The 27,679-nt window shown below is 49.6% G+C and overlaps 1 protein-coding gene across 1 annotated transcript; it reads right to left on the bottom strand.

Moving 5' to 3' along the window:
* Positions 1 to 7,942: 7,942 nt before the first annotated feature.
* Positions 7,943 to 24,667, bottom strand: ALX3 (ALX homeobox 3). Its single transcript, XM_027856803.1, has 4 exons — positions 24,412 to 24,667; positions 16,694 to 17,010; positions 13,774 to 13,902; positions 7,943 to 8,590 (listed from the first exon to the last, which is right to left on the bottom strand). The coding sequence occupies exons 1-4, from the start codon at positions 24,665 to 24,667 to the stop codon at positions 8,282 to 8,284; spliced, it is 1,011 nt and encodes a 336-aa protein (XP_027712604.1). The 3' UTR covers positions 7,943 to 8,281.
* Positions 24,668 to 27,679: the final 3,012 nt, after the last annotated feature.

Below are 27,679 nucleotides of genomic sequence, written 5' to 3'. Positions count from 1 at the left end.
ATTGAACTAGATGGCTCCTGAAATACTGTGGCTGTTCTCTATGCTGACGGAAGTCCATCTGATCCCACTGTCTCATCAGGTTGTGACTTGGGAGGAAGCCCAGTGGAGTGCAACGGTAGGGTGGTGTGCTCAGATGGAGGACCATAGACACTAGGATCTCAGCCTGCCTTCCGTGGGTCAGCTATCGTGTTCTCAATAAATGCAGGCCTCTTCTAGCTTGCTTTCAATGACTTGACTTTGCCCTCTTCTTCTTAAATCTCTTCCCTCCCCTGTCTGAAGCCCACACCCTGCTGTGCCCCTGGTCTCTGAGATCTCAAATGGGCACTTTCTGCTTGAGCTTCCAAGAGATGATCTGATATTTCAGCACCTCTTAGAAGCAGAGTTGACTTTCTGTGAGCCATTGAGGGGAGCTGGTGCCAATTTTGTGGTCTCTACAGTTATGGTCTGTATAAAACATAAAGCCGCTGTGATTGGGTGGCCATTTGCCCAAAAATGAAATTTGCTTAGGAAAAGGGAAATTGATGTTGCTGGTTTGCATGACGGAATTTCTGCTACTCCCTGCCAATGTGAGGAAGGAGGGCCTTGGGTTTCACTTGTGAGCAGCTGGTAGCGTCTTGATGTTTCTGCTTTGCCACGATGCCTGTGTCCTTCAACTCATTCGGCCTGATTATTTCCTGCTTCCTTAAGCCTGTCCATCTCAACTTTCCCTCTGTCTTCCCTGATGGATGCAGTAGAGTCTTAAAATATTAAAACTGAAGGAACCTTAAAGATAATCTAATCCATCCGCCTAATTTCATAGAATAGGTACCTAAGGCCCATAGGGGAGGTGACTTGTCCAAAGCCATAGGGCTAGTTAGTGGCAGAGCTAGGGCTCAAATCCAGGTTTCCAGATTTCCAGTCCTGGGCCCTTTCCAATGTACCATGTCACCAGGTTCTCAGGTCATGCTCAAAGCCAGAGAGCTGAGATGTCCTCTGCCACCTCTGTGTAATACTGTGCTAGGTAGCTGTGCTTTGCAAACATTGGCCCAAGCTTTCTAGGTGTGTTCTTGGTACAGAGTAGGCATGAGGTACTTGATGCTAGTGATCAACATGGTTGTACTAGGGCATAGAAACCCCTGGGCTTTCCCAGGGCTGGGTCCCTGCCATTACTGCTTTCTGTGAATGAGGTTAGGTGGCTTAGGAGGTAAGACTGATCTAATGTGAGCTCATCAGGCTGAAGACCGTTAGGATAAAGGAGCAAGACTTGACAGGAGAGCTGACAAGAAATGAGCTAGCCCGGGGCTAGCCTGTGCTTGAATAGCACCCATTTCCTGTTAGCCCACACATGCGGGGCTTGGGGAAATGGAAGCCTCCCTAGAACACATCATGGAGACCTTGGAAACCTGGCCCAGTCTCCCAACCATCCAGCCCTTTGGAGAAGGTGTGCCCTCTGGGACCAAGAGTCCATTCAGAGCATTTGTTCCCTGTCAGTGTGTGAGGCCTTCACCAACTCCAGTCTCTGTGGCCCCCAGGGTGGGCTGGGGACTGCAGAAAGTCTAGTCTTTAGGGCTGTAATTCAGATGGATGTGTAAATGGTTGGCAATGGAGAGGGCATTAAATGTCTCTAAGAAGAAGCAGTTCCTATTCGAGATCTCAGCCAGGGAAGACTTGAACTGTAACTTCAAATGGTTCCTGAGATTTCATTCCCCTGAGACTGAGATTCAGAAACTTAATAGACAAAGAAGAGGGGCGAAGGGAGGACTTGAGAATTGAAAGTGTGTGGCTCTGAGCTGGGAAATGTGACTCATTCCTACCTCTTATTTCCAAGAGGGTGGGGTGAGGGGATGGGGCCTCTTTTCCCACTTTCTCTCCCTTTCCCTAAATTTCTAACCCTTCTCCAATAGCCTTCCCCCATGGGAGATCCAGGGAGGTGTATTCCCAGAGGCACTTCGGGAGGAGAGTGGAAGGCACAGCTCTGGGGAGTCCTTGGTGGGAGAAGAACCATCACTAGGTGATGGTGTATCAGAGTTACAAACTGTAGGGGCTTCCTATTTCTGGGAGACAGAGTTACTGAAGCTGTCTCCTGCCGGGGGAGATGGTGGGTCAGAGGAAGAGGTAACTGCCAGCTGGTGCTAAGATCTGAAGTTCTTAACTTAGGTTGAACCCAGATCTTTGAACTCACAATTCAGGACACCCTTCTCTGTTGCCTCATCCAGAGGCAAGGCAGATAAAAGTGTTGTTCAATCCTCTACCCACCATCATTGGAGAAAGATATTAGAAAAGAGGGAGGGAAGGAAGGGAGGGAGGGCGGAAGAGAGGAAGGAATGAAGGAAAGGAAAGAAGGAATGGACGAAGGGGAAGGAGGGAGGAAGGAAATAAGCATTTACTAAGCACCTACTATGTGCTAGTCACTATGCTAAGTGCTTTACAAATACCTCATTTTTAACCTCACAGCAACCTTGGGAGATAGGTCTTATTATTATCCCCATTTTACTGTTTTGAGGAAATTGAGGCAGACAGAGGCTAAGTGACTTGCTCAGGGTCACACAGCTACTAAGCGTCTTAGGCTGGATTTGAATTCAAGTGTTCCTGACTCCAGGCCCCAGGAATGATGTGTGAAGTCAAGGTCCCCCTACCACTCAGGGTCCTTGCCTTGCTTTTCCTCATCTGCCACATGCCTCACCATCCTCTCCTTCCTCTCTACGCTGGGCTTCTGGGAGACATGGGGGCAGGCAGCCTGGAGAACAAAGCTAGCTTGGGGAGTGGGATTCCAGCAGCAGTTGAGATCTCCGAGGTCCAGACAGATAACTCTGGGGGAGCAGAGGGGAGAACAGTCTGGGAAAGCAAGCCAAGGCCTAATGGGAAGCAGGTGGAAGCCCCTCCAGCCACCCCTGGCCTGTGAGGATGGCCTGACTCTTGGCTTGGAGGTGACCTGAGGAGGGAGAGACCCGTCAATTCCGAGATAAGCCTGAGAAGCGAGCTCTGCGGATGTCTATTCATATTCATTACGTGTGAAGCCGGTGATTGTGAAGTTAGCTTTCTGTTCATTTAGCTGTCACCGGACAAAAAATATGAGCTGTGGGCAGATCTCCCCTGGACTGGAGCCAGTAGCTAGTTCCTGGCCTCCCTGCCCTCCCCACCATCTCCATCTTGTTCTCTCTCTACCTGTCACTTCTCTGTCTCCCGTTCTCTCTGCCTTCTCCACCTCCTGCTTCCTTTCCAGCTCTTTGTTGCCCCCGGGCTCCACCCCAGCTCCCAGCCCCATCGCCTCTCTGAGATACCGGCTTCTGAACACAACATATCCTGCCGAATGTGTCTATCTCTCTGTTTGTCCATCTCTGTCTCCCTCTCTTTCTCTGGCTTGTGAGGAGTGCCAGGCCCACAGGCACGCCACCGTTGGCGGCTTCCCGAATGGGGGAGAGATTCTAGCGGAAGACACTGGGGACTGTCCTCATTCATGCTTTTTCTTCCTGCTAAAAATGAATTAAAGCACAGGCACTTGCTGTTTAGGTAGGAATCAAGTAAATGTTGCATGGAATCCAGTTTAATGGAATTGGACAGATCAGGACTACGAGTCTCCTGGCCTCATGTAAACACTCGGGGGTCCCAGGAATGAAGCCCCTAGAGTCAGAGGGGATTAACACATTGAGGGAAGGTGAGTTCAGGTCTTCAGCACTGGAGAAGGTGGTATATGAAGGGTCCCCTTTGCCTTATCTGGGCCCTGCTTCAACCTTGCTTATATAGGGGCTTACTTTTTCTGTGCTCCAAGGAATGCTTTTATACTTTTGGTGACTGGGAGAGGTGGGAAATGGCTCCAAGGGCTTCCAAGGCCTCTTAACCATCCCTCTCAGGCAGATTATGGAAGGTCTTTGTCTCCAGTCCCCCACTGTCACCTCCCTCCGAGTTAAAGCCTGGAGGGGAGTGGGAGTTGGGAGTAATAGCTCTGCAGGAGGCAGCTGATTTCAATCCACCGAATCAAGTCAGCCGGGATTTGCCAGAAGGCCCTGATGTCCATTCCGGCGTTTTCTGCTCGGTCCACAATGCCTCAGAATGAAGTTACCGAGCAAGATGTAGAAGGCCTTCCTGCTAACCCCCAGAACCCACGTTCTTTAGGGCCATACGGCACATTTCTCAAGTGGTTTCAGACACTTCCCATGACCTAAGCCATCAGCCCCTCGCACACACTCTCTGCCCAGCTCCCTAACCCCAAGACAACTTCAAGATTGATAAGGCGTTCCCATCCGGAATTTTGGCACTCTGATTCCTGGAGCCAGAAGAGGAAAGAGAATAGTAAGGGGAGGAGGGGCAGGAAATGCCAGTTTCTTCCAGAGATCAAGAGTGGGGGCAAGGCTGGGGATGCCTGGGTCCTGTTACTGTCTCCTCAACAGGAAGGTCTTGGGCAGGAAATCTGATCTGCCTCCCAATATGCACTGATTTCTCTCCAGGACCTGACAGGGGATAAAAATTGGACTGTGGGGCTTTGTGCCATTGGGTTTCTCCAGGCCTGAAAGATGAGGAGTTAGGGAGGGGGTGTCGAGGAGGGGGAAGCTGAGATTTTCTGAGCAATGTGCTTGTGTTTACCGCAGGGGTGCAGGATGCAGGAGTCTGCATTTCCCTCGCCTGAAGAGATAAGGCAGAGGATTTAATGGTTAATACCCAGAAACCACAAAGAAGAGCCCTGGCTTTTGTCGATGCCCCACAGCTCAAGAGGCTTGGAGGAGTCTCAGACAGGCTGAGACTTAGGGCTGTCTGGGAGCAGGAAACAACCAACTGCTCTCTCATCCCATGCATGGCAGGAAACCCTCCCCACCCCTCCCCACATGCACACACCTTCCTTCCCAATATCCCTTAGCGAATGCTGAATCTGGAATCAGAGGACTGGGTTTTGTTTGAATTCTGGCTCTACCTGTGTGGCCTTGGGTCAGTTGCTCATGCTTTCTGGGCCTCAGTTTCCTTATCTGTCAAATGAGGGAGTTGAAATAGATAACATCCCTCCAAACAACCTCCAAAGGTGGGGAACTCAATTTCTAGGGAGGCAGCCCCATTCCACTTTTGGACAGCCCGAATTGTTAGGAAGTTTTTCCTCGTCACAAATGAAATTTCTATTCACTGCTTCTGGTTCTGACGGCTAAGGCCAAGCCGAACAAATTATTTCCTCTTTCACAGGAAAGTCCTTTATTTAAAGGACTCGAGGCCGAAGTATTCATCCCTGCTCAGCCATTAATGGCTAACGGGACTCGGGGCCAAGGCACCCAGCCAGATGGGCACAACTGGACACTCCACCTAATGACAACTCTGGTTAGTCCACAAAAATTTATTCATCCATTTATGGCCTCCACTCCCGACTCTCCCCTTCTCCCCTTCTGGCTTTTCCTAAGACAGTAAGCAGGGTCCAAGAAGTGGCTAAGGAAATAGATCAGCAAGGTCGGTAACCACAGGATCATAGATTTAGAACTGAAAAGGACCTTAGGTGCCACTGAGTCTAACATCCTCAGTTTATAGATAAGAAAACCAAAGGATGGAGAAGTTGTCACTTGTCCTAGGTTACGCTGCTAGTACATGTCTGAGGCAGAATTTGAACTCAGGTCTGAGGCAGCTAGGTGGCACAGTGGATGGAGCGCCAGGCCTGGAGTCAGAAAGACCTGAGTTCAAATCTGTACTCAAGCACTTCCTAGCTGTGTGACCCTGGGCAAGTCACTTAGCCCTGTTTGCCTCAGTTTCCTCCTCTGTAGAATGAGCTGGAGTAGGAAATGGCAAACCACTCCAATATCTCTACCAAGAGAACCTCTGATGGGGTCACGAATGGGGAATGGGGACATGACTGAAAAGGACTGAACACAACAATTTCCCTACTCCAAGTCTGGCACTTTATCCACTACCTCACAGTCCCTCCATGAAGCCCTTCCCTTCTCCCAGGAGTGGGAGTACTAATCCTGGCCCTCTTTGGAGCAAGACGTTGGTGCCTAGTCCGGGATTATCTGAAAGAAGAGCTGAGGAATATGCGTGTGTCTGGGGAAAAGACTGTCAGAATGTGATTAGGGGCTAGTCAGGAGGCCTTGACTCTATTCGCAACTCCACTCTCTACTAGCCGTGGGACCTGGAGCAAAGTGTGTCATCTTCCTGAGAATCTTCCCTCATCTATAAAACAAGAGGCCCAGATTAGATAGTCTCTTTAAGTTCCAATACTCCAATACTCTGGCTTCATGGTCCCACTGGGGGAGAGGGTACAGATAACATTTTGCATGGGATAGAGGGACAAGCAAAGGGCCTCTGCTTCCCAGGTGATGACATCCTGACATCCCATGCTAGATTGGAAACAACCAAGGACTTAGCCTGAAGGCATCAGACATCAGTCCTCTCTTAAAAAAAAACAAAGGAAAAAAAGAAAGCCCTTTATTGTTTATGACAAATGACAAGATTTTTGCAGATGTATTTTTTTTTCTTTTACAAAATAAGAGTGGTTAGAATATCATGGGATCAACATTTATTTGGTGTCCCCTGATGGAGAGACCATGGAAGAATTGGGTCACAGATCTTCTTTACTGAGGATCCAACCAATGGTTCCAGGGTTTGGGAGGAGGGGGTTTGGGAACTATTGGTGTTCCCATGGCAACAGCCGGGCACAGCTCTGTGATGGCTAAACCATGGGAGGGCTCACCAAAACTGCCATATTTGGTGATTTACTTTGGAATTTCAGTTCCTTGGGGAGCCGGGAGATGATTCCACAGACTGATGGGGAAAGTGGGCTCAGGCATGGAGGGATGTAGGGCCTGGAGGAAAAGCCTCCCCAAATGCCGCATCTATTCCTCTGGGAGGGAGCAGAACTTTGAGAGCGGGGGTAAGGAAAACTCAACATCATGAAATTCTTTTCTTCATCCTTGAAGATTTTTAGGCTGTGGTTCCCACTCTATCAACTAAGGATTTGGACCTTATGCCATTAAGGATTATTAATTAATTAATTATTAATGGATCATGCCATTAAGCCTCATCAGTAATCATCTCAGCTGCCTCCCCACACCTATCCAACCTCTATGCTGTCCCATCTCATTTCACAGGTTCCTCCTTACTGCCCCTTCTCCTGCTGTTGACTGAGAATGGGCATAAGAAACCTTTTGAGGTTGGAAAATGGTTATGCCCATCCTCAACAGAGTGGTATAATGAAAAGACCTAGAGAGGATCTGGGTTCAAATCCTAACTCGGTCCCTTATTACCGGGGCAACCATGGGCAAGTCATTTAACCTTCTTCGTTTAAGCCTCTTTTTCCTCATCTGTAAAACCAAGGATTGTACTTAAGGACCTCTATGGTGCCTTCCAGCCTTAAAGCTTTGTGCTGCCATCAGAAAACATGGAGCAGGTCCACCTGTTTGAGCAGAGCACCCTTCCTACTGCTGACTACGGGTCTGAGGGCCACTCAGGAGAAAGTATGTGAAATCACTCAGAAAGCTGTAAAGGGCATGGAAATACTTAGGATTATTGATATGGTCCCTGGCACAGTTGGATGGACCATGGTGCTAGCCTGGCCGCCTACTGTCTTATTCTTTTAATGCTATCCCTCAACTGGAGCTCAGCAGCTCCTCCCCTTCCTCTTGTTCCTCATTTTTGATGGAGGAAATTCTTAATATTCTATAGCATTCGCCAACCCAGCTCTTACCTCATCTACCTGGGGCCCCACCCTTACCTGGAGCCAGGACTTCCTGCATCGGGGAGGCTGCAGGTTGAATGATGCAAAGCCTCAGAGGAGGGGGAGCAGTTGTTTCCTGCATGTCCCCCAGAACTGGGAAGATGGGGAGCAGTCTAGAAAAAGGGGCAAGAGGACCAGGAACCTATTAATATTCCCAGACAGGTGGAAAACTCCTATCCTCTCTTTGGAGCTACCTGAGAAAGAAAGAAAAAGCAACCAAAAAAAAAAAAAAGGAAAGGAAGGAAGGAGAAAAGGAAGGAGGGAGGAAAAGAGGAAGGAAATAAAGAAGGGAAGGAAGAAGGAAGGAAGGAAAGAAGGAAAGAAAAGAAGGAAGGAAACTCCAGTCTGTTTGCTGCTAGACTTGGGGTGGGCACAGTTGTTCTCTCTATCTAGAGAGTTGGACCTCTCTGGAGGAGTAGGGTGGGTGAAGGAGTGGCAGACCAGGGGTAGGTGGTGTGCCCTCTCTGGTGTCTGGAAATTAATAAAGACATAAATTATCCCTCTCCTGTATATGGGGGTTGGGGGTGGGGGTTAGATTAAAAGGAAGTATTGGCTGCATCTGATGAGGAAGATCTTTAGGGCAGTCCAAGGAGGGAGCAGTCCAGTCTTGGGGTGGCCTGATCACGTGGTCCAGTTGAGGAGGGTAGGTGGCTCTTTGGACTTCATCCTCAATGAGACCAGGCTGGGGGACTTGTAGTCACCATCAGGGGCTGTCTCAAAGCTGTGCCCCCCCAGAGCGGGGGAGAATCCATGGATGGAATAGATGCCCGGGGGAGGTCCCGGGGAGGTTGGCACACCCATAAAGCCAGCCACATTGCTATGGGAATGGGAGTACGGAGATGTGCATGGGGATGGAATCCCCTCTGGAGACATCAGACAGGGGCCTCCCGGGCTCCCCGACCCGGGAGTGGGCCACAGGTTGCTCTGCAGCTGAAATGACATGTAGGCAGTGCATTAGCTTTTCAAGTCAACACCCAAGTATTTAGAACATAGTAAGGCATCTGTTGAACCTTTTAAATACATGACACTGCATGCTAGACTCTGGAGAGACACAAAAATGCAGCCATCCCCCCGGTCTTTAAGGTCTTTCCAAACACAGCTAAGGGCCTCTCTGCCCCTCACCATCCACCACCTGTGGCACTGCCCACAGCGATGCTCAGGGAGAACCCCAGTGAGGGCCAGGGCATTCATCTCTAACACAGCCCTTCAAGATGGCCTGGACCAAGTTCTTCATTTTATTTAATCTGTAATTTCATTTTTTTTTTCTGGTGAGGCAATGGGGGTTAAGTGACTTGCCCAGAGTCACACAGCTAGTTAGGGAGTGTTATGCGTCTGAGGCCGGATTTGAACTCAGGTCCTCCTGACTCCAGGGCCAGTGCTCTATCCACTACACCACCTAGCTTCCCCCCAAGTTCTTCATTTTACCGGTGAAGAAAGAGACGTCTCACGCTAGCTAGTAGTACAGTCCATGGCCAGATGCCATCTCTCTCTCTCTCCTGATTCTCTAAGTGCCTTCTCCCTATCACCTTCCGCCATGCAATTCTGGCAAACCTTTGGAATGATACGGCAACAGGCAGAATATTTGGAGGTTGGACCCTGACTGATCCTCCTCCCCGCTCAATGAGAAATGATAATAGAAACGCATATGGACACAAGGCTGCATGGTCTCCAAAGCACCTGTCAAACCCCGCTCCGACCCCTTCCTCCCCAAATGCTGTTGAGAAAGTAGAACAAACCTCACTTGCACCATTTTGTACACAAGAGAAAGACATCTGGGGAGAGTGAATAGGGTGCCAGCCTGGGAGTTAGGAGGATCTGAGTTCAAACCCAGCCTCTGACATTTGTCAACTTTGTGGTAGGACTGAAAAACCTAACCTCTCTGGGTCTGAGGCAAGTCTCTAGGATTTATCTCTTAAGTTATAGAAGGGTTATGCTCTATAATCACGGAAGAAGTTCTCGCAACAAAGAAATCACAGGTCCACGACATCTTCAGACCAGGACACTGAGGTTTCTAGGCATCTGGGTCACAAAGTGGATAGAGTTTGGGCCTGGAGTCAGGAAGGCCTGAGTTCAAATGTGACCTCAGATACTCACTAGGTGTGTGACCCTGGGCAAGCCACTTAACTGCTGTTTGCCTCAGTTTCCCCATCTGTAAAATGGGGATAATAAGTTCACCCTCCTCCCGTGGTTGCTGTGAGGATTGAAGGAGATAATAATTGTAAACTGCTTAGCACAGAGTAGGCACTGTATAAATGTTAGCTATTATTATTAACAACAGCAGCTGAGTAAAAACAAGTCATTCACCACCTTCAAAAGGTAATGTCCTGACTAATATGGTAATAAATTTTGCATGATTGAACATGTCTAACTTATATCAAATTGCTTCCCATCTGGGGGGGCGGGGAGGAAAAAGAAGGGACAGAGAAAATTTGGAAACTCAAAATTTAAAAAGAAATGAATGTTAAAAATTGTTTTTACACATAACTGAGGAAACAATAAAATATTATTCAATTCAAAAAAAATGTTTTAAATGCAAGTTTCCTTAACAAAAAAAAAAAGACAATGTCTAATTGCTTCCAGGTGGGAGCCCTCTCACTCTGAGCCTCCCAGAGAAAATAATAGATTTGCCTTCGAAGAAGCACAAAAGCAATGAAAGTTGTTCCCACATCTAATATCTAATATTATAATTATAATAATAGCTAGCATTTATTTACAGAAATAGCTTCAAAGTTTACAAAGCCCTTTACAGGTGCTATCTCATTTGACCCTAACAATTCAGCGATGCAGACGCCATTAGAGCCAGGTGGTGGCACAGTGAAGAGAGCTGCAGGTGCAGGAGTCAGGAAGACCTGACTCTTCTTCCTGAGTTCAAATCCAGGCTCAGACACTTACTAGCTATGTGACCCTCAGCAAGTCACAGCACCCTGTTTGCCTAAGTTTCCTCATCTGTACAATCAACTGGAGAAGGAAAATGGCAAACCACTCCAGTATCTCTGCCAAGAAAACCCCAAAAGGGGTCTCAAAAAGTTGGACACAACTGAACAACAATGACAACAACATCCTCATTGTACAATTGAAACAGAGAGTGTGATTCAGTGACTTGACCAGGGTCACGCAGATGCCATGCGTCTGAGTCAGGATTTGAGCCTAGGGAGGTAGGGCCCTCTATCTGCCTGGCCACTCACTACCAGCTATCTAGTGTTTTCCTCCCCCTATCCTCCGCCTCCAAAAAGCATTTAGCCCAACTCCTTTTAGAAACAAAGAAAACTGAGGCTCAGAGACCAACAACTTGGCTTGCTCTCTTATCTTATGGCTTATCTCCCCACTCTTGTGTTGTTTCCCTACGCCTTGATGAGGATGGACATAATATAAATGGGTTAGCCCAGTGAGTGGGCTCCTGACCACATACTGTCGGGAAGCTGCTTGCCAGAGCCTGGGGAAGGAGAAGTGGGTTCCAGGAGCTCTCAGACAAGGTGGGAGTCTGAATGGACTCTTCAGTATCACTCCTGCACCCTGACCTCAGAGGGGATGAGAATGGAGTGGGGTGGGGAGACAGGAGAGGAAAAGGACCTCAACCTGGGTCCAGGGGTCACCAGAGAGCCGGTCGAAGGGATAGGAGGGCCAGCACTATCCTTCCCCCTATCTGAATCTCAGTTTCCTCATCTGTAAGTGGGGCTAACAATGCCTACGTTACCAACCTCACAAGGCTATCGTGTAGACTTAAAACAAAATATGAGTCATATTATAATTGTTGGTACCCAACTCCTGGCTTGTCTAGACTGGGCCAGGCTGAAGGTGTGGTGAGGGTGGCAAGTCTTCTGTCTCTTTATATCCAATTCAACAAACATTTATTAAGCACCTATTAGGGGCAAGGCACCAGTCTAAGCACTGAGGATACGAGGGTAAAAACAAAAAAACAAAACCGTCTCTAACCTCAAACAGATAACATTCCACCGCGGGTCCCTTCTCTCTTTCGTCTCCAGGTTTTCCTGGCTTCCAGACAGCTTAAATCCTACCTTCTGAAAGAAATGTTTCCTACCTCTCCCTCTGAACTTAGGTACACCATAGATATCTTGTACTTACATCGTTTTTTGTAGGTTGTCTCCCCCTTTTAGAATGTGAGTCCCCTAAGAGCAGAGAGAGTTTCCCCCAATGCTTTTCATAGAGCCCAGTACATAGTAGGAGCTTCTTTGGTGCCCGTTGACCAACTGTCTTGGGGGGGATATAATGTGAAAAACAGGTAAGTACCTACAAAGATCACTGGGGAGGGGGAGGGGAAAATACTAACAACTAGGGTAATCAGGGAAGCCTCCTTGGCTCTAATTGTCAATGGGCTAAGCACAGAGGACTGAGGACTCCTGGGCTCTAAAAAAACCGAGGGGATTTATTCCGACTGAAAATGCCGTGGCCCCAGTGCCTTGGATTAGGAAGGGGAACTGCTATAAAGTGGGAAGTAGGAGAGGGTGTATTTATATAAACTTTGGGGTGTCTTCTGTGTTGTTTGGTTGAACTGTCCTGATGACTTTTATTTAAGGATTTGATTTTAAAGCTTCTATGGCTGATTCTTTCAGGTGATGCTGTAGGAAGGGAAATATGAAAGCAATAATAATGACTGGCTGGGAATCAGGTGGGGACGATAGAATTGGTGAATAAATTAGTTTTCTTCGGTCTCCAAATCAGCTGGGGGGAGGGTGTTTTAGGGCACTATCTCAGGGGCCAGAAGAGAGACCTTCTCTTGCCCCTCCCCCAACTTCCCAATGGTATGGGAAACTGGAGATGCCCTAGAGCATACTTAAGAAACCCAGAATGTCTCTCAATCTAGGAATGAAGAAGTGATTTTAAAAATATATTTATGTGCAACTAATGACCTTACCGTGGTGTGTTATTTCTTAGTTCACATATTCTCTGCTCCGCTATAAATCTAGCCTAGAAAAGACAGTGTTCTGTAGAAATATGGAAACGGAGAATGGGGATGGGGGTGCAATGCTGGAACTGAATGCTCAAAATCACAGAATCTCAGAGTAGGAAAGAGCCCTGGCCAAGTTTCTTAATCTCTCTGAGACTCAGTTTCCTTTTCTGTAAAAAGGTTGTTGTATGTATTCAACAAGGAAAAATGATGCCCCTCTACCATCATATCTGACAAGTGCTCACTCAGATTCTTCCTGCAAAACTCCAGTAAGGCGAGGAAGCGGTGGGGTAGGGGGGAGGACCCACCTGCTGTATCCGAGGCTGCCAATTCCACTTTTGGGCAGCTCTAATTGTCAGGAAGTTTTACCCCAATATCTGCCTCTCCAAATTCCACAGGTTGCTGCTGGTTCTTCCAGAGGCCACACAGGGCATGGCTAATTCCTCCTCCATAGGACAATTCTTCTAATACCTGAAGGCAGCATTTCCTCCAGTCCCCTTTCCCCTACCCACCCCCGATCTTTTCTTCAGGCTTTAAGCATCTCCACTTCCTTCAAATCAAAAAAACTACAAAGCCTGGAGAGTGCTCTCCCACCCTTTCTTCCAGCAGATGATGGAGCTACCCAGTACAGAGGAGGGAGAAAAGCCTCAACATTTCTTCTCCTCCAGAGCTGAAAATAACACAGGTGAGCTGAACAGCCATGTAGAGCCCAGTCCACAGGGGAGTGATACTTTCTAATATGACCCCATATAAATGCACTTATTTCAATGCAGAGAAATCCCACCATCATTGGAATGTAGCTAACAATTTCGTGTCCATTCTACATAATATGATGAAAGCTCAAAGTCTCTAGTAGATAGTAATGAACAAGGGATAAGTCAACTTTAATATTTTGCCTAGGGTTCCTTGTTCCAGTTCTGGTATTTTTTTTCTGGTTGGTAGAGGGGCTTTCCCTTGACTTTCCCTTTTCCTTTCCCCCCCCTTTTTTTCTTCTTCCTCCCTTTCCTTCTTCTTAATGCCTAATTAAGTTAAGAGGACATTCTGACACACATTCCCCTCCCCCTCCATGGAAGTACTGAAACCTTATATAGGGTCCCTGAGATCCCAACTCCCAATGGAGGGAGGTGGGCTTTGGTGGAAGAAGAAGAGGGGCAGGGCTATAGTGTATCCCAGGGTTACCAGGGACTCTCTCTGTCCTCCACCTTACCTGGGGGTAGCTGTCTGTCCTGGGCAGCACTGAAATGTCATAGGTGGCTGTGAAGGGGTTCCTCACCTCCTGGATCTTCCCGTATCTCTCCCGTTTCCTCCATTTGGCTCTTCGGTTCTGGAACCAGACCTTTGGGGGGAGGGAGGAGGAGAAGAGAGGAAAGATGGGGAGTTCCTCTGGTGAGGCAGCCAACTGGGAAGGGGATCTGGGCTCCATAGGATCACAGAACCAACTATGGAGGGTGGAGAGCCCAGAGGGCATATAGCCAGAATGAGGACCTTGAGGGGACAGAGTGGGAGATGGGTGTGTCCTCATGCAGCTTTGGACTACGGGGGGCTAATAAATCTACAAACCACTCACAACCACGTGACTGAGGAGATGGGAGCTGGGAGAGGTCCAAGATAGAAGAAGGATTTTATTGGCCTCCTCCAGACCTGACTCATTGTTCTAGATGTTTCTTCAGCCCCTGGTGTGAAGATTGTTAACCAGTGTGGAGTGTGTGTGTGTGTGTGTGTGTGTGTGTGTGTGTGCGTGTGTCTAGAGGGACTGTGTCTATATATGTATATCTAGGTGTATCCATGTACATGTCTGTGTGCATTTGTATAGCTGAATATTTTGTGAATACCTTCTCCTCTCTAATCAGGAAGGATCATTGATTGATATAGAACAATAAGGGATCATAGAGGTCATTTAGTCCAACCCTCTCATCTTATAGGGCAGCTAGGTGGTGCAGTGGTTAGAGTACTGGGCCTGGAGTCAGGAAGACCTGAGTTCAAATCCAGTCTCAGATACTTACTAGCTATGTGACCTTGGGGAAGTCACTTAACCCTGTTTGCCTCAGTTTCCTTATCTGTAAAATGAGTTGCAGAAGGAAACGGCAAACCACTGCAGTCTCTTTGCTAAGAAAACTCCAAATAGGGTTACAAAGAGTCAGATACCACTGAACAACAACAGCAGCTGGTGGAGAGTGAGGAAACAACTACTGTGTATCCCAACCCTGGGGAGTCACATGTGGAGCAGATACTCAGGATGACAGAGAACCCAAAACATCCCCAAGAGCAATGATATGGTGAGGCATTTATTACCACCTCCCCCATTCCTCTAGATTCATTTCTTTCTCATTGCTTTCTCACCTGCCAGTCTCCAACCCAGCCCTGGAAGCATTACTAAGAAATGATTTACAAACTGGTTCTCTGCCCTGTCTGCCATAACCTACCCCTAGTGTGTGTATGTGTATAGTTTTTTATTACTCAACTCCATGGGGCTAGAGTTGGAATCCTGAACAAGGAAAAGAATACTTCTCTCAGCCTCAATTTCCTCATCTGTAAAATGGGGATAATAATAGCATCTACCTTAAACTACTCTATAAACTTTAGCTAATATTATTGAAAGATTCCCAGTTAGCCCCAGAGAGCTGGGAAACCCTAGTGAATATCCCCTCAAGACAGCGGAATGAACTGGAGGCAGGGGACCCAGATTCAAATTCTGCTTCTGATGCTTGCCACCTCTATGGCCTTGGTCCAATTACTAAACTTCCTTGGACTTCAGTCTCCTTGTCTGTAAAATGAGGAGACTGGACTAGATGTTCTTTATGGTTCCTTCCAGGTCTGAATCTATCATCCTATGTGAGAGTCTGAGGAGAAGGAATGGGTGTGGGTGTGGGGGAAAGGAATGTCTCCATCTGTCTCCTCATGTCTACAACAGGAAATATAGTTGTTTTAGGTCCATGTACTCAGATACCAGCTGACTGGGGCTCCAGATTTCTAAAGTTGCTTTCATCTCTAGTTTTCTCCCACCAAGAGCTATGGGACACTGGGGGTCCTGCCTTAGGATGTTGCCTCTTTGCTGGCTCCTAACGTAAGAACTGGCCTTTGGGAGGGATTGGGACAGTGGCATGTGCCAGAGCTCCTTGGGATGGGCACCTGTATGACATAGCAGTCCAAAGGCTCATGCTGAGTGGTCCCCCTCCTTCCTCTCTGAGTCCCCTCACTATTCACTCCTCTTCTAGGAGGCACCGATGACTCATAGTGTGAACCCCCTCCTCTTGCTTCTGCTCTCCCTGTCTGTCCCTGTTCCTCAGAGCATCTCCTCATTCCTGTCTTCAAAGCAGTCTCCCAATCAAGGGCTCTCTCTCTGTCTCTCTCTCGTCCTCCCTCCCCCCACTCCCCAGCCTGGCAGTGGGTTTGTGGCAAATATGGGCTTTGCCTTGCTCAGTTGTCTCTGTGGGATTGGCACTTCTTAATTCAGAAGAGGTTCCCTGACCATTCTGATCCCAGCTCTATTTTGTGGGTGCTTGTGGAAACCTATGTGACAGCTTCCTCTTATTAACAAGATTTAGCTTTAGGACGTCACCCCTTATTCATTCCCATATTCTCAGGCTCCATCCTCCCCCAATCTCTAACTCCTCCCCTTTCCCAGATCTTGGGCATAAGATTCTTAGTTCCTCCCAGAGCCCTAACCAAGAAGCTAGACCAAATCCTGGGGGCTGCGTCCCCAGGAATGGGAGAGCAGATCAACCAGACTTGTTATGCTTGGGTCCTTTCAAGAGTCAAGAAACCAATGAGGGTGACAGTGTAAGATCCTCCTGTCCCTGGGGACCCTACTACTCTATGCAACTACTTCTCTGGTGGGACATGAACCCCTCTTCTATCACTCCCTCCTTCTGCTCCACCAAACAGCCAAGCTTCTCAGTTTAGGGACTTGAGTATGTCACCAAAACCCAGTCAGAGAAATCCCCTGGAAGGGTTTTCTTTGATAGCCATGTCCCAGGGATGTCACCCATACCTGAATGGTCTCCCTTTGGCCCACCCTCCATCTCCACCCCTCTGTGTCTCCCATCTCCTGCTCTGTAAAGATAAGGAATTCCAAGTGGGCAGTGACAGGAAGAGAGGTGACTTGAGCCTCTAGGGATCCCCCTCACCTGTACCCGGGCCTCAGTCAGGTCAGTCCTAAGGGCCAGCTGTTCTCTTGCATACACATCAGGGTAATGGGTCTTCTGGAAAACCTTCTCCAGCTCTTCCAGCTGGAAGGTGCTGAACGTAGTTCGGTTCCTCCGTTTCTTGTTTTTGCTTTTGGGCAGTTCCATTGAGTCAGTGAGCTGGGGGCTCAGAGGTCCCCGGAGCCTGGCCAGACAGGGTGTTGGGGAGCCTCTCAGCTCTGGGGGTCCCTCCAAGGGGCCTCCTGGACAGTCTAGAGGCAGTGGGGGGAAGCTGGTGACTTTGGAGACCTTCTCTTCTGCTGTAATGGAAAACACAAAGGGAGGGATGGAAAGGGGACTCTGGGGTTTTGTGGGTGGAATGGGGTGGGGGGAGATTGACGTCTCCTGGCTCCACCTCCCCCTCCCTTCTCAGTAGGCGCCTGGCATTCGGGAGGGCTGCCTGTGGAGGGGGCCCTGGGGGAGCATGTGCTCTGTGGTCTAGGCAAGAATAAAACAGAACATAGAACAGGTCCTAGAAGGTCTGGAAGTCCGGGGGAAGGCACTGAAATGTGCCTCAGGGAAATGTTCCATGCGGATGTCTCTCACGGGGTGCTAGGCTTGGTGCTTATGTCCGGGAGTGGCAACCTTGGGCAGGAGGTTGGTGAGCAAAAGGGTTGGTTGATGAGTCCCCCTACCCTCCCTCTCTTTGGCTAGAAGCCAAATCCTGATTTCAAGCAATCTTATTTCCCATCCCCTGGCATCCATTCCTCATTAAGACCAGGTACGCCAAAAAACCTTAGGGACAAACTCCAAACCCCAAGCTCTCAGAATTTACCCAACATCTCAAGCTAAACCAGAAGATTCTGCCTCAAGGAATGAGGTTTCCAATAGTATGTCTCTCCCTGTCCCTATCCCCATCCTAATCCCTGGATCTTGGCCTTGTTGACTAAATTAAAAACTGAGGTTCTCTTCACTACAATCCAGCTCAACAGAAATGGGGGCCTCTGAGGAAGAGAGACAATGAAGAGGATTCCAGGCCCTGCAGGGTCTCCAAATGACTACAGATCTCCTGATGGGCCCATCATAGAAAGGAAGTCAAGAGCATACGGGAAGTGTTGGAGGTCATGATAAGACCTACAGTAAGGGCATGAATGGAACAGAAAAGGAGTACAGTTGGAGACAAACTGAGGAATGATGGCAAAATCTCTTCCCTTTCCAGTCTCATTCCCTTCTCCCCCCTGTCTCCTTCCTTAATTGGTCCAGCCTCGCCCCCACAACCCAAAAATTAATGAGCAAGGGGTAATCAATTTGTGGACTGGGAACTGTTTCCAGCAACTCCACTCTGGCATGTTAACGCTCTCTCTCAGAAAGCACTGGTGGAGATCCACCATGTCCTGAGAATGGTGAAAAATAGGTCACAGCTATCTCCTCTACCCACTCTCGTGGACAACAGACACCCAGAAGTGCCCCCGTAAAATTCTTCTGCTGGCTATCCCAAGAGAGCTATAGGAATAATGTACCACTCTCTTACTCTCACATCCCCCTTCCCTGTTACTGGCCCCATTCCCACCCACACCCCCCTCTGAGGTCCAGTGGAGAGACACAGTTTCCTGGGAATTTTGGTGGCGAGATCACATGGCCAGCTTCAGGCGAGGGAAGCTAGGGAAGGCTCTAGGCAGAATTACTAGATTTTCCATTTCTTAGTTTCTTGTGCCCTCCTTCCCTGATAAAAGATATAGGCAAATTGGGCATGTTTTCCTTAACATTAGCAGGCAAAATCTTTCTTAGAGGCAAGCAGGAATCTGCCTGGTGAACTGGAGAGTGACTTGTATAGTGTGATTTTGGGGTGGGGGTGGGGAGAGTGGGGAAGGTAGAGGGAGCAGCACTAGCCTGAAGGCATCAAATCTCAGTCTAGAGGTCTGTCTAAGGGCAATCGTTGAAACCTACTTTGGGGAGGTCTTGATCAGCAGGACAACAAAATCTCCCAGGCATAAGAACTTCATTAACAGCCAGGGAATATGTGCAGAAGGATAATGGCTTGGAAGTAGTCTCCAATTCCTGACAAAAACATGCAGACATCATTGTTTGGAGAGCCGCTTGAGAAATAGGGTTTAGTGGGAGGATAGGGGACTCTGGTTCAAGGAGAGTGTCTGTTTTGGAGATCCATTAGGGCCCCCAGCTCCAGATGGATCCCAGGGAAAGTCTGCAGCATTGTGAAATGTACTTCACCATTGGGGGAGGGAGGAGGTTGGGGAAAGAAAGGGTATTTGACCTTGAAATAGAGGTCCCAGGGATAGTACTTTGTCCACCCCAGGTTGTTGCTGCCTCAGGTGCTTATCCTTTCTAAAAGCCCTTCTCAAGGGATCAAACCTCCCCTCCCCCCCCCCCCCGCCGCGCCCCGTTCCTCCACCCCTCGTCTCCCACCCAATACGTTCTCCTTTGGACTTTCTGGAATTCCACTGTGGGATGGCTCAAATACAACGCAGTTCACTTTAGCTGTCCTAGGTGGGATCAGACAGCAAAGCTATAGATTCGTTGCATCCCCTCCCCCTCCCCCAGCTAGTCTTGATGAAAATGAGATCTTTGAAAAAGGAGAAGGTGGAGCCATCTCTGGGACCCCCTTTCAGCTCCTCCATAGGGATGTGGGTAGAAAGGAGGACTCAGGGTAGCAATTGTCAAGGGTTTTCCTCTGGTAATGCAGGACATCCAAGGAAATTGTCTCCCTGGGAGCAGTCAGTGGGGGATGGAGGGGAAAAAAATCTCTGATGTAAAGGGCTGGAGTGAGAGAAAAAGGTGCCAGAGAAAGCAAGAAATAAAAGAACATGTAAAAGATAAATTAGTAATCCAAGTCCATGCTTAAGAAAAAAATAGACAACTTTATATCTTATAATGGAAATGGAAATTGTGTGAGCGTGAAAAGGTGGCGGGGAAGGGGGGGGAGGGAAGAGAGGACATGAAGAAACCCCTGGGGTGATGTGGACATAGCCACAATATCTGAATTCTGTACTGTACCCACCCTACAATTCTGCGGTGCTCCACCTGAAGGTTAAACCTTCTCACCTCCCTTTGTGCGCCAGTTTTCCCGCAACATCAGCTCCAGACCTGTCTGTCTTTTCAGAAGGCACTTTAATACATTTCCCTTCCTGTTCAGCAGCTGGTGAGCACGGTTTCGAAGGTGGATGTTGCAAAGCCGCAAACACAGCCTTGCTATGAGGGGGTAAACGTCTTAACTAGGAACGCTATTCGAAAGTGGAATGATCCTCGTAGGAGAGATAGTGGGGCCCCTCTCACCGGAGATGCTGAAGCAAAAGCTGGGTGGCCACTTTCCGGTAGGATGCAGAGGGGATGTTTGTGTGTCAGGTACCAGTTAATTAGATTACCTATGAAGTCTCCTGAAGACCTATGATTCTTTGACTCGCGTGAATCTCTTCCCCACCACCTTCTGGACTAGCTGCACGCTTCCAAACTCACACTAACCCAGAGAGCACGCGGAAAAGAACTAGAAGAGGTTGGAAAAGGGAAAAAGCGGGAGGAGTGTGAGCACGTCCTGCACGGCGGGGAGAGGAATACGGGGATGCAGGAGCAGTGGGGAGAGGCACAGGGATCGAGGAGAGGAGCATAGCGTCAGCGTTGGTCCATTAAGGAAGCCAGACGGGACGTGCAGGGCTAGAGGGGAAGCCCGACAGGGCATTGAGTTCAGAACTGGCTCTGGACGGAGTGCTCAGGAAGGATAGCGAACATAACTCGCGGGATGTGAGCTGTGGGAAGAGGGTATGGGTGTGAACTGTGTTGGTGTCCTATGGAGTAGGTTTGGGAAAGAGAGGACGTAATTCTGGGACGTTGTCTTTAATCCCTCGTAGGGGCCCGGACATTCTCTCTCTCTCTCCCCTCCATCTCCCCGCCCCACCCCCCAACGCCTTGTGCTGCCCCGGTCAAGGGGGCTCTCTCTTCTCGGTGGTTTGTCCTGCAAATCTCTTTTCGTCTAATCCCAGCTGGTTGCTACGATCTCGCGGGTTTCGAAGGAGAAGGGTGCAGGAGCGCTTGAAGGAGGTGGCCTGGGCCTAGATTCCGGGCTAGAAAGAAGCAATCTGGAAGGGAAGACGTTCGGTGGGGGCCGAGCGAGGGAGGAAGGCCGAATGGAGGTCTTCATAGAGCAGTGTCGGTGGACAGATTTCAGGGGCTCCATCAACTTGGATGGAGAAAAAAAAAAATAGATCTTTATTTTCACTAACCTCTAAGCAGAATTTAGCATTTCCTTAAATTATTTTAAAATTATATTCTGAGAAGGGAGTGGGGTGGGTGGTCTACGACAAAGAAAAGATTAGAACTCTTGCTTTAGAGGGAGGCCCGTGTTCCTTGCTCACAGGGATGACTCTAATCCCCAGAGTTGGGCCGGCCTTTTAACCACCCGCGGGGAGCCGAGGCCCGGGCTGGGAATAAGAACAAATTGAGTGTTTACAGAATAGTCTTGTTTGGTCCGGAATGCTTCTTTCAGCTCTGGATTCGATTCCAGCGCCGAGTCTTGGAAGCTGAGCCCTGGGCCCCAAGCTATGAATCCAGTTCACAGTATTTTGGGCGGGCCGGGTCGGGCCGCAGAAGGGACCAAGGTCCCTACGCCGGCTTCACGCCCTTTGGGTTCCCAAACTAGTCCCACAAAGAAGCCAAAGTTCCTTCACCCTCCTGCTCCAGACAGACAGGATCTGAGACCCAGGGGAGGGAAGGGGAGCCAGAAGTAGGACCCGGGGCCGGACCAGGAAGGAGAGGAGAAAGAAGGGGAAAACCCACCCGGGAACGCGAGAAGCAGGAGGAAGCTGCAGCGGAAGCGGGCGGAGGCAGAGTGTAGCCGAGGCATTTTTCTGGAGAAATTAACTTTATTTGTAAAGACACCAATCGGGACAGATGGGGAGCAGCTGCACAATTACTGGTCTGAACTGGAAATCTTTCGAGCCCGTTATTAAAAGGCTCGGGAAATGAGGTGGCCTCCCGCATCGCTCGCCACCACCCGGCGACTTGCCTGGGACTCCAAAACAGCCGCAGCCGCAGACTCGAGCTGTCCACCAGGCATCCGAACTAGGGACCCCTTTGGCTCCCTTTCCGCGGGCTCTCGGCTCCGGCGGGTCTGCATCCAAACAGCTGGGAGGTCAGATCCCTTTCGGTCTTGGAAAAGGCGTCCGCTTCGGCGGCGTCTCGGGATTGTCCGAGGCCATCCACGGCTTCCCCATTATTTCCACTTTTCGAACCTTCTCTTTTCCTTCTTTCTTTGAAGTGTTTCTTTTTTGCTCTCTTCCTCAAGCGTTAAGGCCAGCCAGCTGTTTTCTTTCTTTGATTCTTTTTTCTTTCTTCTTTTCGTTTTTCTTTTCCTTCCACCTTCCCGCACCCTCTTTTTCATCTTTCTTTCGTTCTCTTTCTGTCTCCTCCTCTCTTCTTCCCGTTTCTTTCGTTCTTTTTCCTGTTTCTTTTTTTCTTTCCTCTCCCGCTTTGTTACTTTTTATTCCGTCCCAGCTGTTTTCTTTTAATTTTCTTTTCTCTTTTTCTTTCCTTTCGTTTCCTCTTCCTACTTTCGTGTCTTCCTTTAATTTTTTTTTCTGCCGACATTCTCGGCACTCGCGCTATCTTTCTTTTGCTTGCTTTAATTTTCATTTTTTCGTAAACTCTCCCAATCTCCTCCCATCCTCACTGTTCAACGCTGGTTTTCTATTGGTTCTCCCCCCACTTTTCCTGCTGCTCCTGGAGCTCAGGTCTTTGACACGCTCAGGTGTGGCCCGTGGTCGCCGTATTGTTCCCTCATTTCTCTGGTCCTTCATTGGCCCTGCATCACCTACGTACAGCGTAGGGGCTCCCCAGGCCGGAACATCGCAGGAACGCCGATCCGGGAAACCAAGCAGACAGCCTTATTGAGGGCAGGGAAAGGTGGAAAGCGGGGGTGGGGGGGGGTGGGGAAGGGGAATTCCTGGGTCTGCCGCCTCCCACCCCTCACTTGGCTGTACTATGCCAGGTTTTACCACTCCGGTGCGGGTAGCTGTACCTGTTCCACTTCTACTGTTTACAAAGCAGGCGGGCCCCTCAGTCTGAGCGGGGATCTGAGGAGCCAGGCCAACTGCTTCTCATTAAGTCCCAACTGTGGTTTTTATCAGGAGAGCCACTTTCACAGAAAGCAGACATGAAGGACCGAGGAGTCAATCATTTCCTACAGTTGACCCCCAGCCTCTTTCTTCTCTTCTGCGCCTAGCCCAGGATGAGGAAACGAAGCAAAGACTAAGGCGAGGAGGTTGTCTTGGTTTGGATGGCGGTCGGCTGGGGACCTGCGTAGGCCTGGGAGCTAGCTCGAGGCTCTTTGGCACCTCAAACTGGTTGGGCCACAGGTTCTAGAGGAGGAGGACGCTTTCCGAGGGCCGTGTCCTCTCTGGTGGTTGGCAGCAGTCAGTTTTGAGATCCAGGCCTCTTTGACTCTTTCAGCAAAATGCAAAAGACAGACAGGAGTTATCCAAGAGGGTGTGCGGAGTTCTAACGTTCAGACGGGAGCCAAAAGAGAGTACAGTGAAAGCCTGGGCCTTCCGGGCGCTCATGACTCAGCCAAAGGGTTTTTTTGGGTCAGATTTCCCAGGACCCAGAGGTCACAGAACTGGAAGCTCCGGGTCCAGAGACACCGGCGGGTCTTTGGCTGCTCTGTGCCTCTCTCTGCTTTCCTGAGACGTGACTCCTTAGCCTGGGATCGATAGCCTCCTTGGCCGAAAGAAACAGTCAAGTTCCCGAGAAAGGACAAGCGGTTAACCGAGAAGCAACCCAAGAACCCAGGCCCTGGCATATCCCGAGGAGGAACTGGGATCGCTCTATCCAATCCGGGAAGCCTGTGCCCTGGACCTAGATAGAGTTGAAAGTAGAAGCAGCAAGACAGTAACTCTAACCTCGGCGAGTCAGTGTTTGAACAGTAAAAACAAAACAAAACAAAACAAAACAAAACAAAACATTGTTGTGGGCGAAAATAACCGAATAACCCGCTGCACAACTGCCCCTAGGAGCCAAGTTCACGTCGCTGCTTGTCTGGAGAGCCAGGCCCTTCTGATGCTGGCCAGGGGGAAAGAAATTAAGGCAGAGTGGAGAAGGGACCTGAGGACTGGCCCGCGCCCGGGCTGAGAGAAGGCTTGTGGGGGAAAACTGGAGCTGAGAGCCAGAGGAGGGGCCCAGACACAAAAGACTTGCTCCCTTAGGCGCGGGTCATCTCGCACCGGGCCGGGCTGGTCTCGAATGGTCAGGACCAGCTAAGTCCAGTGATCTTGGGCGGCTTACACGCCACTCCCACCAACCTACTTTGTCTCACTCAATCGGCCGACCACAGTCATACCTCGGGTGGCTTTCGCCTGCAATCACACCAGAATTTCCCCCTCTTCGTCCTCAAAACTCCCCACCAGACCCGTGGAAGCAGATTTCAGTTCCCTGACCCGGCTTTCCCGGATCCAGGTTTCAACGGCTGTTGAGGGCAAGGGGATCGGACCAAAACCCTTTGGATGGCTCTGAATCGGAACCTGAAGGGGGAGAAAATGTGCGCTTTCCAGGGTTTAGGAAAGAGAGAAAAGGAAGGGAGGCCCCCGGAGAGGGGAGGAGAGAGGGACCCCGGGTCCTTAGCTTCTTCGCTGCGCCGAGAGTCCGCAGAACTTAGCCCGGCGTCCCCGAGTTAGTGTCTGTCTGTCCCCTGCCCGACCGTAGCCTCCCACCCACATTACCTTCCGCAGGGATCTCGTAAAAGCGCCTGCCGTTGAGGGCTGGCCCAGGCCCGGGTTCCTGCAGGTACTTGGCGGGGGGCTTGGCCGCCTCCGGGGAATAGGGCTCCAGGGCTCCACAGGCCGTCGCGTAGCGAGCAATCCGCGGCCTGGGGAGCGGAGCTGGGTGCAGGTGAGGCGGAGGTCCCGGGGGCTTGTCGGCAGCCGCCGGGTAAGCACCGGGACCCGCGCCATAAGGCAGGCAGCGCTCAGGCTCCATGCAGGCCTCCTGGGGTCCCGGGCCTGGGGCCGGGGAGCCTTTACACTTACACGGTACAGGCTGCCGGGCCGGCCGGCTCTGGGGCTCGCGCTGCCCTAGCGGGATGTGCGCGCCAAGGGGGGAGGGACCTGGGAACTGGGCCCCGGAGCCCCCGAGAGCGGCGCGCGCCGCGGGGGGCGGGGGGCAAGGGGGAGGGGGGTAGTGTTCCTCCTGACTTAATCCACTAACTATCCACGTCACGTGCGGCGGTGCCCCGCGCGGGGATTAACCCCTCGGAGGCCGGATACATCCTTCCCTCGCTACGCTGCGCCCAGTTTTCCGAGGTGAGCGCAGCTTGTGGGCGGAGTGTGGGAAGGACGGAAAGACCCTTACCCAGGTCCTAGACAGAATGGGGAACTGTGTATGGGAGGTGGGGGTGGGAGGTACAGAGTTTGCGCTTGGTCTGGGAGGGGTCCTTTTTTCTTCTGCCCCATCCCCGTCCCTAGTCTTTGCCTGGTCAGCGCCTGTGGCAGGACAACCTTCCAGTCCTAGCCCTCGGCACCACGGGAGAACTTTGCTTACTGCTTGCTACAAGCCGCGTCTTCCTGAAGAACTGGCCTTGAGGTCTAAGGGACACTCAGAGACCAGACACAGGGAAAGCAGAAGAGTCCAGTCGGTCCTTCACCGCCACAAACACACAGACCCCTAGCCAAGTGAGCGATACCGTGCAAGGGCAAGACGTGGCGCTCAGTACTTACTTTCCTCTGATGGGGTCAGCTAAGGGAGGCAGCTCCCAAGCCTCGGACTAAAGTAGTATCCACAGCCTAACGCAAAGGTCTCCTACGCTTTGAGATCGTTTGCTTCCCTGTGGAAGAACTGAGGGTATTCTTGGAATAACTCTTCTTCCGGACTACATATGGATTGTAATGATGATAGCTGTGGCTGTGGAAAGAGCACTGGATTGGAGAATCCCGATTTTTCCTGTTTACCTTGGGACAGGTGGAGAAGGCAAGCTCAGTAATTTCTTTGCTAGGGGAGCAAGGCTCCTCACCATGGGGCCCCTAAGGTCTGGAATGCTTGCCTTTCCCTACAGAAGAGGCCCTTGCAGAATGCTGAGACCCGTCTGCCTACACCAGGCATCTCCCTCTGCTTTTGGAAGAATGTTAAGGGTAAATGTGATCTAACAAAGCAAGCTCTTCCCTTGACAGCTTTGTGTTCATAGTAAGAATTAAGTGGGAGAATCAGACAGTTTTGGTTCTTCAGAGGAAAAAAGAATTATGAATAACTAGGACAACTGGGCAGAAGCCTCCTGGGGGGCAATGACTTTATTGCTCCAACCACCTTCCTGAGACCTGGCTTAGAATTAAATTATTCTAGTTTCAAGGCCTCCAGAAACTAAAGGAAAGTGATGGGGAAAGGAAGGAATTGTTTGTATTTCAATTTGATTCTCATTTCTTATTCATATTCCCATTCAAGCCTTGTCCTGGTGTGAATACCTCCCTCCTCCTCTATAGGTTTAAAGAAGGCTTCTTGGCTGTCCTCAGCCGGGGCTGGGCTGTAAATCAAGGCCAAACAGGAACCAGAAACCCCTAACCTCAAACTGAGTCATTAAGCCATTATTAAACATACCATGACTTCTCTGAAGCCTTATTGGTTTAAACACCAGGTTAGAGGAATTACCACCATTAGAGCCCCTAATCACAGGATGGCAGACCCACACTAGCACTTGGAACTGAGGTTTACCTGACTGAGAGTCAGACAGTTAGTCAATAAGTATTTATTAAGCACACAGTATGTATCAGGCGCTGCGCTGAGTGCTGGGGGTACAAAGAAAGACAAAAGACAGTCCCTGTTCACAAAAAGCTCACAGTCTAACGGGGAAGACAACAGGAAAAACACAATGATGTACAAACAAGATATAGATAGGATAAGTTGGAGATGATGAACAGAGGGAAGGCACCAGGATTAAGGGGAGACCAGGAATGAGCATAGATGAGGAGATCGAGTATTCCAGGCATGGGAGGCAGTCAATGAAAATGCCCAGAGTCCTTAGATAGTCTTGTGCAAGGAATAACAAGGAAGTCAGTGTCACTGGGAGTGGAGAATAAGGTGTAAGAAGACTGGAAGGTAAGAGAGGGCCAGATTTTGAAGGGCTTTGAATGTAAAATATTTTGTATTTGATCCTGTAGGCAAAAGGGAGGCAGTGGAGTTAATTGAATAGGGGTGATATGGTCAGATTTGCACTTTAGAAAGAACAATTTGACAGCTGAGCAAAGGAAGGATTGGAGTGGGGAGAGATCTGAGTCTGGGAGACTAACTAGGAGGGTAATGCAATAGTCCAGGTGTAAGGTGCCTGTATCAGGGCAGTGGCAATGTCAGAGGAGACAGAAAGGGAGCATAACCCAGAGATGTTAAGCTAGAATAGATAGGAAGCACTTGGCAACAGATTAGACGTGGTAGGATGAGAGAGTGAGGAATTTAGGATAACATCTAGACTGTGAGTCTGGGTAACCAGTAGGATGGTGGGCAGTTATTACTTGACAGTAATAGCAAAGTTCAGGAGGGGAGTCAGAATTGGAAAGGAAGTTAAATTCTTTATCGGGATTTCTACTCACCCCTTACTAGAAGAAATTCCATTTCTGGGACCCAGGCAATCCTACTTCCTGGAATCCCTCTGGACAACAAGCTTAGATGGACTTAGATGGACTATTTGCCCTTAGATGGGCTTTGGTCAAGGACATATAAGAGAGTGGGCTCAAGACATTTCTTTAATAGAAGTTTTTTTGAGCTTACTAAGTTCCTATGAAAGGGCAGAATGGTGTTGTGGCTACAGGGACTGGCTTTGAAGTTAGGAAGACCTGAGTTCGAGCCCTATCCTTGACACATCAAGTAAGCTGTGTCCCCATGGGTGAGACATTTACCCTCTTAGGGCACCCAGGCAAGTCTATAAGTGCACAAGTTCTACACCAATGGAATCATAGGGCTGAATAATGACAAAACATCCCTAGGGATGGAGGGGTTGAGGCAGAAGAG

Source organism: Vombatus ursinus, unplaced genomic scaffold (assembly GCF_900497805.2).
Source record: "Vombatus ursinus unplaced genomic scaffold, bare-nosed wombat genome assembly UNPS02011613.1, whole genome shotgun sequence".
Taxonomy (NCBI): Eukaryota; Metazoa; Chordata; class Mammalia; order Diprotodontia; family Vombatidae; genus Vombatus; species Vombatus ursinus.
This window is presented reverse-complemented; position numbering and strand designations above follow the sequence as displayed.

Bases quoted from the DNA above. Each gene is read 5' to 3' on its own strand.
- ALX3 (XM_027856803.1), bottom strand. From the start codon at position 24,667: ATGGAGCCTGAGCGCTGCCTGCCTTATGGCGCGGGTCCCGGTGCTTAC. The intron at 17,011-24,411 runs GTAATGTGGGTG...TTTCCATTACAG, and splicing joins TTACGAGATCCCTGCGGAAG to CAGAAGAGAAGGTCTCCAAA. The intron at 13,903-16,693 runs GTGAGGGGGATC...CTCCCCCCAAAG, and splicing joins TGACTGAGGCCCGGGTACAG to GTCTGGTTCCAGAACCGAAG.